Raw genomic sequence first — 12,500 nt, forward strand, 5'->3', positions numbered from 1 at the left:
CATACCATAGTAATAAAAGTATTAACATTAAGAATATAACAAAAAGAAATAAAGAAAGAATGACAAAGATTTTTGTCTGATATTTTGTTAAGGTACATATCAGCCAGTGGGGTTATTTTTTCCCCAAAGAGGGTCAGAAATGCAGTTTACACGGATGATTCACAATTTACTCTGCCAAAGGCGAAGGGGTATGAGCGAGTCACCAGAACTTAATCTTCACTTCAAATATTTTGTGCTTTAAAACGCTGCACTTATTAGAGTTAGCCCTGCTTGTTGTAGTTTGTATTCTTCACATTTGCATGCACTTGGTAACATATGTAATTTTGTGGAAATTTTGAAGCAATGATGATATAAGCATTTCGTGTCATTGAATGTATATGCTTTTATTTATATATATGTATATGTATATATATATATATATATATATATATATATATATATATTTTTTTTTTTTTTTTTTTTTTTTTTTTTTTTACGGTAAATATGAAGTGCTCAGTGCTGCTATAGCTGATAGTGTAAAAACTGTTTTTGAAATCTGGAAGCATAGATTTATTAGGTAGGAGTGCAGTCCAGCTTACAAAGCCCTGTGGCATCATTCTAATTAGTTTTGAAATCAACTTCTATTGTCACCTCCCTTAATCATATGCATACAAATTCATACACTTATACTCTCTCTCTCTCTGTGTCTCTCTCTCTCTCTGTCTCTCTCTCTCTGTCTCTGTCTCTGTCTCTCTCTCTGTCTCTCTCTGTCTCTCTCTCTCTCTCTCTCTGTCTCTCTCTGTCTCTCTCTGTCTCTCTCTCTCTCTGTCTCTCTCTCTCTCTCTCTCTCTCTCTCTCTCTCTCTCTCTCTCTCTCTCTCTCTCTCTCTCTCTCTCTCTCTCTCTCTCTCTCTCTCTCTCTCTCTCTCTCTCTCTCTCTCTCTCTCTCTCTGTCTCTCTCTCTCTCTCTCTCTCTCTCTCTCTCTCTCTCTCTCTCTCTCTCTCTCTCTCTCTCTCTGTCTCTCTCTCTCTCTGTCTCTCTCTCTCTCTGTCTCTCTCTCTCTCTCTCTCTCTCTCTCTCTCTCTCTCTCTCTCTCTCTCTCTCTCTCTCTCTCTCTGTCTCTCTCTCTGTCTCTCTGTTTCTCTGTCTCTCTGTTTCTCTGTCTCTCTCTCTGTCTCTCTGTTTCTCTGTCTCTCTGTTTCTCTGTCTCTCTCTCTCTCTCTCTCTCTCTGTTTCTCTGTCTCTCTCTCTCTCTCTCTGTGTATCTCTCTCTCTCTCTCTCTCTCTGTGTATCTCTCTCTCTCTCTCTCTCTCTCTCTGTGTATCTCTCTCTCTCTCTCTCTCTCTCTCTGTCTCTCTCTCTCTCTCTCTCTGTCTCTGTCTCTCTCTCTCTCTCTCTCTCTCTCTCTCTCTCTCTCTCTCTCTCTCTCTCTCTCTCTCTCTCTCTCTCTCTCTGTCTCTCTCTCTCTCTCTGTCTCTCTCTCTCTCTCTCTCTCTCTCTGTCTCTCTCTGTCTCTCTCTCTCTGTGTCTCTGTCTCTCTCTCTCTGTGTCTCTGTCTCTCTCTCTCTGTGTCTCTCTCTCTCTCTCTCTGTGTCTCTCTCTCTCTCTCTGTGTCTCTCTCTCTCTCTCTCTGTGTCTCTCTCTCTCTCTCTCTCTGTGTCTCTCTCTCTCTCTCTCTGTGTCTCTCTCTCTCTGTCTCTCTGTCTCTCTCTCTCTCTCTTTGTGTCTCTCTCTCTCTCTCTCTCTCTCTCTCTCTCTCTCTCTCTCTCTCTCTCTCTCTCTCTCTCTCTCTCTCTCTCTCTCTCTCTCTCTCTCTCTCTCTCTTTTTATATATCTATATCTCTCTTTCTTTCTTTCTCTCTCTCTTTATCTCTCTCTTTCTCTCTCTTTCTCTCTCTTTCTCTCTCTCTCTCTCTCTGTTACTCTCTTCCCTCTACTCTCTCTCATTCACACACTCATATGAATCACCAGAGAAATTTTTTAAAAATATTTTGAATGTTAATCTTGCTCTTAATTTCCCCAGGACAAGAAAAATATTCTCTTCTCTGGCACAAATGTTGCTGCTGGCAAGGCTCGTGGTGTTGTCATTGGCACTGGACTTGCCACTGCTATTGGTGAGTAATGAAAGTTCTGAGTATGAAAAGAGATGATATTTTTGCTCAATAGTTTCAAGCATGATGTAATTTGTAATTCCTCCAAAGAGATCAGGTAATTTTTGCATAGTAGCTTTTAGTATTATATATGTCAATAAAAGTGAGGATTAAAGATGAACTTATTAATAAACAATCATGTATCCTTCCTTTTACCTGCTTTTGCTTTATGTTTTGTTTCCTTACTCCCTCCCTCCCTCCCTCCCTCTCTCTCTCTCTCTCTCTCTCTCTCTCTCTCTCTCTCTCTCTCTCTCTCTCTCTCTCTCTCTCTCTCTCTCTCTCTCTCTCTCTCTCTCTCTCTCCCTCTCTCCCTCTCTCCCTCCCCCTTCCCCTCCCCCTCTCCCTCCCCCTCTCTCCCTCCCCCTCTCTCCCTCCTCCTCTCTCTCTCTCTCTCTCTCTCTCTCTCTCTCTCTCTCTCTCTCTCTCTCTCTCTCTCTCTCTCTCTCTCTCTCTCTCTCTCTCTCTCTCTCTCTCTCTCTCTCTCTCTCTCCTCTTCTCTCTCTCTCCTCTCTCTCCTCTCTCTCCTCTCTCTCCTCTCTCTCCTCTCTCTCTCTCTCTCTCTCTCTCTCTCTCTCTCTCTCTCTCTCTCCTCTCTCTCTCTCTCTCTCTCTCTCTCTCTCTCTCTCTCTCTCTCTCTCTCTCTCTCTCTCTCTCTCTCTCTCTCTCTCTCTCTCTCTCTCTCTCTCTCTCTTTCTCTCCTTTCTCTGTGTAACTGAGGGGCTTACAAGATATTGATTCTTTTCTTGCAGGTAAGATCCGTACCCAGATGGCAGAGACTGAGGAGATCAAGACTCCCCTGCAGCAGAAGCTTGATGAGTTCGGTGAGCAGCTGTCCAAGGTCATCTCCATTATCTGCGTTGCTGTCTGGGCCATCAACATTGGACACTTCAATGACCCTGCTCATGGTGGTTCATGGATCAAGGGTGCTATCTACTACTTCAAGATTGCCGTTGCCCTGGCCGTAGCCGCTATCCCTGAGGGTCTCCCGGCTGTCATCACCACTTGCCTTGCCCTTGGCACTCGCCGCATGGCCAAGAAGAATGCTATTGTGAGGTCTTTGCCTTCTGTTGAGACTCTTGGTTGTACCTCTGTTATCTGCTCAGACAAGACTGGCACACTCACCACCAACCAGATGTCTGTCTCTCGCATGTTTATTATGGATAAGGTTGAGGGTAATGACTGCTCTCTTCTGGAATTCGAGATCACTGGCTCCACCTACGAGCCCATTGGTGACATTTACCTTGGTGGTGCTAAGGTAAAGGGTGCTGACTTTGAAGGTCTGCAGGAACTCGCCACTGTTTCCTTCATGTGCAATGATTCATCTATTGATTTCAATGAGTTCAAGAATATGTTTGAAAAGGTTGGTGAAGCCACTGAAACTGCTCTGATTGTGTTGGGTGAGAAGATTAACCCATACAGCCAGTCCAAGGTTGGTCTGGATCGTCGCTCAGCTGCCATTGTTGCCAGGCAAGACATGGAGACCAAGTGGAAGAAGGAATTCACCCTGGAATTCTCCCGTGACCGCAAATCCATGTCCTCTACTGCGTGCCCCTCAAGCCCACTCGCCTGGGAACTGGACCCAAGATGTTCTGCAAGGGTGCACCTGAAGGTGTTCTTGAACGCTGCACTCATGTCCGTGTTGGTACCCAGAAGGTTCCCCTCACTGCTGGAGTAAGAGACAAAATCTTGTCAGTAACCCGTGATTATGGCTGTGGTCGTGACACACTCCGCTGCTTGGGTCTTGCCACCATTGACACCCCAATGAAGCCTGAGGATATGGATCTTGGTGACTCCACCAAGTTCTACACCTATGAAGTCAACATGACTTTCATTGGTGTTGTTGGTATGCTTGACCCACCCCGCAAGGAAGTGCGTGACTCCATTGAGAAGTGTCGTGAAGCTGGTATCCGTGTCATTGTCATCACTGGAGACAACAAGGCCACTGCTGAGGCTATCTGCCGTCGCATTGGTGTGTTCAATGAAACTGAGGAAACTGCGGGCAAGTCGTACTCTGGTCGTGAATTTGATGAGCTCAGTGTCGCAGAACAGAGACTCGCTTGCATCAATTCACGTCTCTTCTCCCGTGTAGAGCCTTTCCACAAATCCAAGATTGTTGAGTACCTGCAGGGAGAGGGTGAGATCTCTGCCATGACTGGTGATGGTGTGAATGATGCCCCTGCTCTGAAGAAGGCTGAGATTGGTATTGCCATGGGTTCAGGCACTGCTGTGGCCAAGTCTGCTTCTGAGATGGTGCTTGCTGATGATAACTTCTCTTCCATTGTGGCTGCTGTTGAGGAAGGCCGTGCCATCTACAACAACATGAAGCAGTTCATCCGTTACCTCATTTCTTCCAACATTGGTGAAGTGGTGTCCATCTTCTTGACTGCTGCTCTTGGTCTCCCTGAAGCTCTCATTCCTGTCCAGCTCTTGTGGGTCAACCTGGTTACTGATGGTCTGCCTGCCACTGCTCTGGGCTTCAACCCCCCTGACCTTGACATCATGGAGAAGCCCCCTCGCAAGGCTGATGAGGGTCTCATCTCTGGCTGGCTCTTCTTCCGCTACATGGCTATTGGTGGCTATGTTGGCTGTGCCACTGTCTTTGCTGCCTCCTGGTGGTTCATGTATGACCCCACTGGCCCTCAGCTCAACTACTACCAACTGTCCCACCATCTGTCCTGCTTGGGTGATGAGAAGAACTTCGAAGGTCTGGATTGCAACATCTTCAGCCACCCAGCTCCCATGACCATGGCTCTTTCTGTGCTTGTCACCATTGAGATGCTCAACGCTCTTAACAGGTGAGGATAGAGTTTGTGTAAAAGTCAATAATGCCATTAAGTAATACATCTGTTGAAGGCTTTTCTGTCATTCCTATCAGCAATATAGAGTCAAGATTAGAACACTGAAATTTTATCATCACTTCAGTGTGGAGTCCGAATAAGTTGGTGCTTCTTCTGTTCAATCCTACCTCCATTTCTCCTGCAGCTTGTCAGAGAACCAGTCACTCATCGTGATGCCCCCCTGGGTCAACATCTGGCTGCTGGCGGCTATGGCCCTCTCCATGACCCTGCATTTCATCATCTTGTACATTGATATCCTTAGTGTAAGTTAGAGTTTTAGTTCTTCTAGATGAATCCTTACCAAGCTAGATTCAGTCACTTTCATTACTGGTTATCTTAATTTTGATTTTTCATTTTTTTTTTTTTTTTTTTTTTTTTTTTTTAATGTATTTCCTGAAAAAAAGGTTATTTTCTTAGACAGTTTATATTAATTTCACTTTGGAATTACACATAATTGTAAGGCATATGATCTACTGTCGTTCCATCTGATTTTCTTTAGTTTTACATTCTCGTCCCTCTTACTTTTCAAAGTGTGTTCAGGTGAATACTTCATGCCTACAAGGTGATGGTGGATTCAACTACTTTTTCTATTTTTATTTTATTTACTTTTTTCCCAAAATTGACTAATCTGTTCTTGGGGTGTTCAGACTGTGTTCCAGGTGATGCCCCTCACAGTCGCACAGTGGATGGCTGTATTGAAGATTTCCCTCCCTGTGGTGCTGCTGGATGAGACCCTCAAGTTTGTTGCTCGCAAGTACACTGATGGTGAGAATCCAATCTATTCCTGCCACTGGACTGTGCTAGCCTGGGCTATCTATTTTGCCTATATCTGGATATACTTCTTCTAACCTCAGTCACCACCCTAACTTATATATATATATATGTATAAACACTGTCACGAATCAGACTCTCAAGATATAGAAAACTAAAAGGGGTTTGAGGAACACTGTGGTGCAAGTGCAAAGAAGGTTTCCATTATCATCAGTATTCCCTTTGGGTTGTAGGATTTTGAGACAATTATCAGATGTAGTGAACTTTTTGTTTATTTGTTTTTATTATTATTATCATTATTATTATTTTTGGTGTTAAATTTGGCCACTGTGCTCCCAGCCCCTGATTAAGGTACAAGTGGGAAAAGACTCAGGGTGAGTGATAGAAAGAAAGAACTGTTGTCAGCCCTCAACTCACAGTGTGGGTTTGTTCATGCTGCCACTTCGGCTGCCAAATTGCCAGTGCCCTTTACTGCTGTTGCCACTGCTGTTTGCTTAGCGGGGGGCTGTATGTCAGCGTCAGTGTACATAAAAGTGACGTGCTGAATGTGTTTAGGCATATGACCACAAGCCATTAACATTAGTGGAATATTGCACGACCAAAGTTGTCGAGAGCCAAAGCAGAGAGCACCTTCACTTGCAAGGGAAGTCCTGCTCCGGTTCTGTCCCATCCGCTGAGGATGACTTAACTTATTTTGCCTTGAGATGCAGGCTTCAAGACATGTTGTTTAATTGATTGCTTGAAGTCATAATGAATACTGCCATGTTAGGGATAGGCAGTTTTTTATCATTATTATTATTATTATTATAATTATTATTATTATTATTATTATCATTATTTTTATTATTATTATTATTATTATTATTATTATTATTATTATTATCATCATCATTGTTATTATTCACTGTCTGGGTGAGTGCAGATACAAGTTTTATTGGTAAGAAAAGTTTAAAAGTTTAGATGTTTAAATATATATATTTTATGGTTGTTAAACAATAAACAAAATTGCATTTGTAGGCTACCTATAGTGAGAAGTGAAATATTGTTTGAAATTTAACCTGTGCCTTTATTTAGTTTGATGCCATCTGGTTCCCGGCCTCCTCCTTATCCTCCCAGCATGTGCCTGGATGAGAACTTGTCGATGGTTCAAGTTTTTGTAGAGTATTTGATTAAAAGTACAGTATTCCCTAGTTGTGTGTGATGTAAAGATCATTGACTGCAACTTGTAATAACATGTGGATATGTGCAATGGATAATGTAAGTCTTCTTTTTATCATTCTCATGACACGTATGGAGTACATGAACCTTATGGTGCATTAGTGAATTCTTGCGGGTACCCAGTTTGATGCTGCACATGCAGAGTCTCCCTCTCCACAACAAGTAGATGTTTCTTCACTGTTACTGCAAACACCTTAGTGTGTATCAAGGTTCTAAAGCAGCTAATGCATTAAAGAGAATGCTGCATTGCAATAATTCTCAGTATTTTTGTTAGTTGGTTTGACTGTAATCAAAGGGCAAGGTTTTTAGTTTGTTTGTTTTTCTGCTGGAGAGCAAATGATTTTTCCCATCCACCATTACCCATTGCATACATGGAACCTGCTGTGTAAAGATCCACTATTTAAGGACTGTGAGTTGTTTGCATGGCATAATTGGTTCTTTGACATTGAAATAAATCTATCCTCTTTCCCCCTTTATTTATTATTCCAGGTCATTTTTTTTAACTGTTCAGTAACCTGTAATATCCAAAGACCCACAACCCCTACTCTCTTGCTAATTTTTTTTCTTAGTTTTGTTCCTCATTAAACCAAGTTGACCACTTTTTATTTTATCATATTGTAACACTGTATATAATGTTTAGGGAAGTGTGTGGATACTTCAGTTATTGAAAAAATAGGATCCATATCATAGTTAGATCCTTCAGTATTATTACCCTTGCTGTATGAATACTGTATTAAGAAAGCAATATCCTCAATGTTAGAAATCCATATATATGAGTGTCACTATACCAGCAAATGCAAATGTTTACCAAGCTGTGTCCTGTTTGACATAACAGTAGAACATTCTTGAAGGTTCCCAGATACTTTCCACCTGTAATCACTGACACAATCATATGTGGAGGCTTGGAACCCTTCCCAGCCACAACTCCCACTACTACTTCTACTACTACTACTTGTACTACTACTACTGTTACCACCAAACTACCATTGAATCCTCCACCTCAACCCGAAAGCCCCAGAAACCACAGGGCGTAAATGGAAATCCAGACCACCATACCCACCAATGAACTCCCTTCAACTTTACCTCCTTCTCCAACCACCTTTCGGGGTCGAGGTCCTGAAGACTGCAGTGTTTGTGTGTGTGGTCGAAACCCAGTGAAGAGGAACTGCGACTCTCTCTCTCCCATGGTTTTTCTTTTTTCCCTTTTCGTTTCCAACAAGTCTTCTTTTTTTCCCTCCCACCCTTCATCTTGAACTTCTCCAACTGGCCCCCTTTCCACCTTTCTTCCTTTCTTCTCTCATTTACTGCAACCCCTGAATCCTGTTCCTGCTCTGCAAACCCCCAAGACACTCACACCAACACAACTGTTGTGAGTATTAAGGATATATATATATATATATATTTACATATGATTTCCTCCCCCCCATCCCTTGTAACTGTGTTCATCTATCATCCATTTATTTTTATGGTAAATTCACATATGACTCCCCTTTCCTTCCCCTCATGCCATTTATGACACAATTAGGTACCTGTCAAGGCAATTTTGAAGTTGTAATTTTTATGATGATAGTATCAGAGATCTTCACAAATATTCTTTGCCTTGTCATGGTGGAACATATTTTCATCCATTGTAGTTAGTTATTTTTACTTGACTTAGTTCTAAGTGTTAGAAATCATTCCCTGTGTTAGCACTGCATTGAAAGGATTATGGAGGCACAAAAAGATAGCTATATCTTCTTGTGTGTATAACTTGCAGTTCCTCCCTTGTAGCCCCATGCCCTTTGAATTAACCCTTTTCCCAAATGAATCCAGTTATTATTGGTAGAATGCCAAGTGAAGTGCAAGGATTGCTTGATAAACTAATACAGTATGTAACTGTTGAGCCGTCTTGTTGGCGACTGAGGAAGTTGTCAAGAGACTCTGTCTGTGTCACTAAAGACCACCTCTGTTGTGTCGGCCAAAACTAACTCCTTATGCAAATCATTTTTCACTTTTTCAACATTTTACTATACATTTTTATGACATATAAATGGAAAAACGCATGTGAAGTGTTGGAAGTGTTTAAAAAGAATACAGGTATTGGTATCCTATTTTACTGGAGAAAAAAGACAAATAGATAAGTGCTACTTGTGATAAAAATATATTTTGTGGTAATAACTGTTGGTGCAAGGTCATACAGTACATTTAAACTTTTGATTCTTTCCACGTAAAAAAAAAAGTGAAAAAAACAAACAGAAGACAAAACCATTGGTCACTGCGTCTATTCCATTTATGTATTTTTCTTTTCTTTTTTATGGTCCTTTATAAGCTGTGATGTCTTTACGAGTTTTGTTAAGAAAAAATAATAAATCATTGTTAAAAAGTTGAACATACAGAGTTTGTGTACCTAGTGTGGACCCCGCCTGTGATTGAAAAGACGTCCAGGAGGTGGTTCTCTGTTTCACATGTAGAGTGTGGAGTGTGACTAACATATCCTGCAGCCTTACCTTGGATCCCTAAGGTGAGATAATCCTGTCTTCTGTTGACAAGCATGTGCATTTTCCTTAGTAATAGATTTCTTGGAGATAAAATCCATAGAGGCAGGTAATCATCTGGTAGACAGTTAGATTATAGTGAGATGATAGTTTAGCTAGTAGATTGTGTTCTGTTAGCCATTTCTAAGAGTTAGTTCTGTTTGTGTTTAATGGAATATATGCGTTTATGGGCCTTCTTCTTTTGCAGGTTTATTTATTATGTTTAAAACTTTCTTTTCCAGATATGGTATTTTTTTTTTTTTGCCGTGGTGGTGTTTTCAACTATCTAGATATCTTATATTTTATTTTATATTGCCCCAGATTAGGTTATGATTTTAAAAATGGTAATGTTAGGTCTTGGATAAAGAGTTTGCACATATATCTAGGTATTTTTATAAATAAGATACTATTTTTGAAAGTTTATTTATTTATGTTTAACTCTTTTAGCTTTTATTTATATTTTATCTAAGGTAATTTTGCAGTTTATTTGTTCCCCCTGAGGTCATCTAAGCAAGAACCAACTTAAACAGACTGGTCCCTAACTTATCTCTTACTGAGTACAAGAATCTTTCAGCAGTGTAAAGTAAACGGTCCCCTGAAGAGGAGATTTTTCCTTGTGCCTTTTGTACTGTACGTGCACCCCCACAAGTCAAGTAGTTTTGATGCATTCCCAGTGAATCACAAGTTCATTTATCCCCAGTGAGCTTTCTCATGACCCTTGCATAGATCCATGGCATGTTCAGTATACTCTTTGTGAAGGACATTACATGTGCTCTAAATACCCAACTTACATTGCAGAGTCTAAGCCTGTGTCTGTAAATATCTGGTGTTGGAGTGGTGTGTATATATATATGTACAGTGATGACTTACCCTGTTTTCCCCTCTTCCCATACCCCTTGCTGCCCTCAAATTCCTTATGTAAACATGATATAAATATCTTATACCATGACTTCACCAGTCTTGCGCCCTCCCCTCCTCCACCAACTACACCCTCTTATTTTGTTTTGTTTTGAAATTCATCAAGTCATGTATTTACCTTATCCTTTATTCCCTCAGTCCTGGAAGGAAAAAAATGAACACACAAAGCAATATTTGGCCTCTTTGGTTTTCCCGACATTTAAATTTAAAACAAAAATCTTAGAAAGGTTTTAAAAAAAATTTTCTTCTGTGTTTTAAATGCTGTGTCTTCTAGAATGCAAAAAAAAACAAAACAAAACCAAAAAACAAAAAAAGTGTGTTTAAAATAATTTAAAAAAAGAATTTATTATGTAAAATTTTAAAAATGTATTTTATTTTGTTTTATTTTAAAGGTTTTTAAAAAAAAAATGTTTAAAATTTTGTTTTTTAAAATTTATATTTTAACCCAAATTAAAATTTTAAATTCCCTAATTAATGGGAAATTTAAATTAAGAAAATTTAAAATATTAAAAAAAAATGCCCCTGTTGTATAAGTATAATTTTTTAATAATGAAAATTTATGTTAAAATGGATAAAATAAAAAAAAAATAATAGATTAAAGATTAAATGTTTTATAGTATAAAAATTAATATATAATATTTTTGATTTAATATTGCAAATTTTTAATAATGTTAGAATTATGAATTTAACAAATTTAAAAATTTAGTTTTAAGATTTTTGATTTAGGATAAGTTTAAAGAATTGGATTAAAAGGAAATTTTAATAGGTTTTTAATAATGATCAATTATTTAAAAAAAATTATTTTTTAAAATTTTTAAATTTAATTTTTAAAATTTTATTATTTATTTTAATAAATAAATCCCAGGAAAATAATATTTTTTATAATATTTAAAATTTTTTTAAAATTTAAAAAAAAAATTGGGGAAAATAAAAAATATATTTATTTAATTTTTTTTTAATAATATAAAATAAAATTATATTTTAAAAGGAAAAAATTAATATAACAAAAATATTTTTTCAATTTATATAAAACATCATACAATAAACACCCTACACATACCCCACACACCACACAGCACACCAAAACAAAAACAAAAAAAAACCACAAAACACACACCCCACAAAGGGACACAAAAAACACACAACCAAAACCCCCAAAAAACACAAAACACCAAAACACACCAAAAAAAAAACAAACCCCCCAACACCCCCACACACACACACAAACAAAAACACACAACCCCCACAAAAACAAAAAAAACAAAAAACACAAAAACACACAAAAAAACACACACACACACACACACACACCAAACAACCAAAAAGAAAAATATTGTTTCCCACCTTAATGTATTTAAAAAAACATTCCCATCGTGTGCGTTTTGTGGGGACCCCCATAATTTTTACCCGGGGGTGTCTCCCCCGCTGTGTCCATGGGGAAAAAAAATCCCGCAAGAAGCATATCACGGGGCCCCCAAGGAACCGATTTGGGAACTGAACCCCGACTACTAATACAAAACCCTAGAATTTCCCTTTTCTTTAAATTTTTAAAAGTCTTTTCTAACTCTAAAAATCTAATTTAATTTTTTTTATTTTCTTTCTTTCAGTAGATGTAGATATTTACTTGGTAGTAGTAATAGCAGCAACTAGTCACCTAACCCTGTTTTTTTCTCTTCTGGATTAGTCACTAATATACTGTGGCTGTTCATTACAGTACCTGGCAGGATTGAGCAAAAATGGTAAAATCAAGAGGTACCATCTACTCCAGCTTTTCCAATGTCCTCACAGCCAGTAGCCTTTGCTGTATTAACCTACAAGCCGTCAGTGCCATGCCTGTGATGAGCCCAGCAAACCAAAACCCCACCCGGGGCCCCTGTAACCCCAGGGGTTTCTATCAGAAGGGTTAAGAGGAAAATTTCCCCTCTCCCCCTTGCTGAGTCCCAAAAAATTTCCCTAAAGGGAAAAATAAATGGGAATAATTTACCTGGGAGGGGGCAGAAGCAAAACGGGGTGGTGTGGGGGAGGTCCTTTTAAACCCCAACAAGAATTTTCACCTCCCCTGGGTGTGGCCCCTTTGGCCCTTTGTCCCCTAAAAATCTGCACATCAGTATTA

General features: G+C 39.3%; 1 protein-coding gene across 1 annotated transcript in view; it reads left to right on the forward strand.

The window, feature by feature from the left end:
• The window catches only part of LOC125043883 (calcium-transporting ATPase sarcoplasmic/endoplasmic reticulum type-like), a 30,706-nt gene extending 18,456 nt beyond the window's left edge, over nucleotides 1-12,250 (forward strand). The window contains 6 exon segments of the mRNA XM_047640234.1: nucleotides 2,004-2,094; nucleotides 2,880-3,668; nucleotides 3,671-4,925; nucleotides 5,113-5,230; nucleotides 5,615-5,732; nucleotides 12,102-12,250. Of these exon segments, the coding sequence (XP_047496190.1) occupies nucleotides 2,004-2,094; nucleotides 2,880-3,668; nucleotides 3,671-4,925; nucleotides 5,113-5,230; nucleotides 5,615-5,732; nucleotides 12,102-12,130 (2,400 nt within the window). The 3' untranslated portion in view covers nucleotides 12,131-12,250.
• The last annotated feature ends 250 nt before the right edge of the window (nucleotides 12,251-12,500 follow it).

The sequence above is a fragment of the Penaeus chinensis genome, chromosome 34 (assembly GCF_019202785.1).
Source record: "Penaeus chinensis breed Huanghai No. 1 chromosome 34, ASM1920278v2, whole genome shotgun sequence".
NCBI classification, from domain to species: Eukaryota; Metazoa; Arthropoda; class Malacostraca; order Decapoda; family Penaeidae; genus Penaeus; species Penaeus chinensis.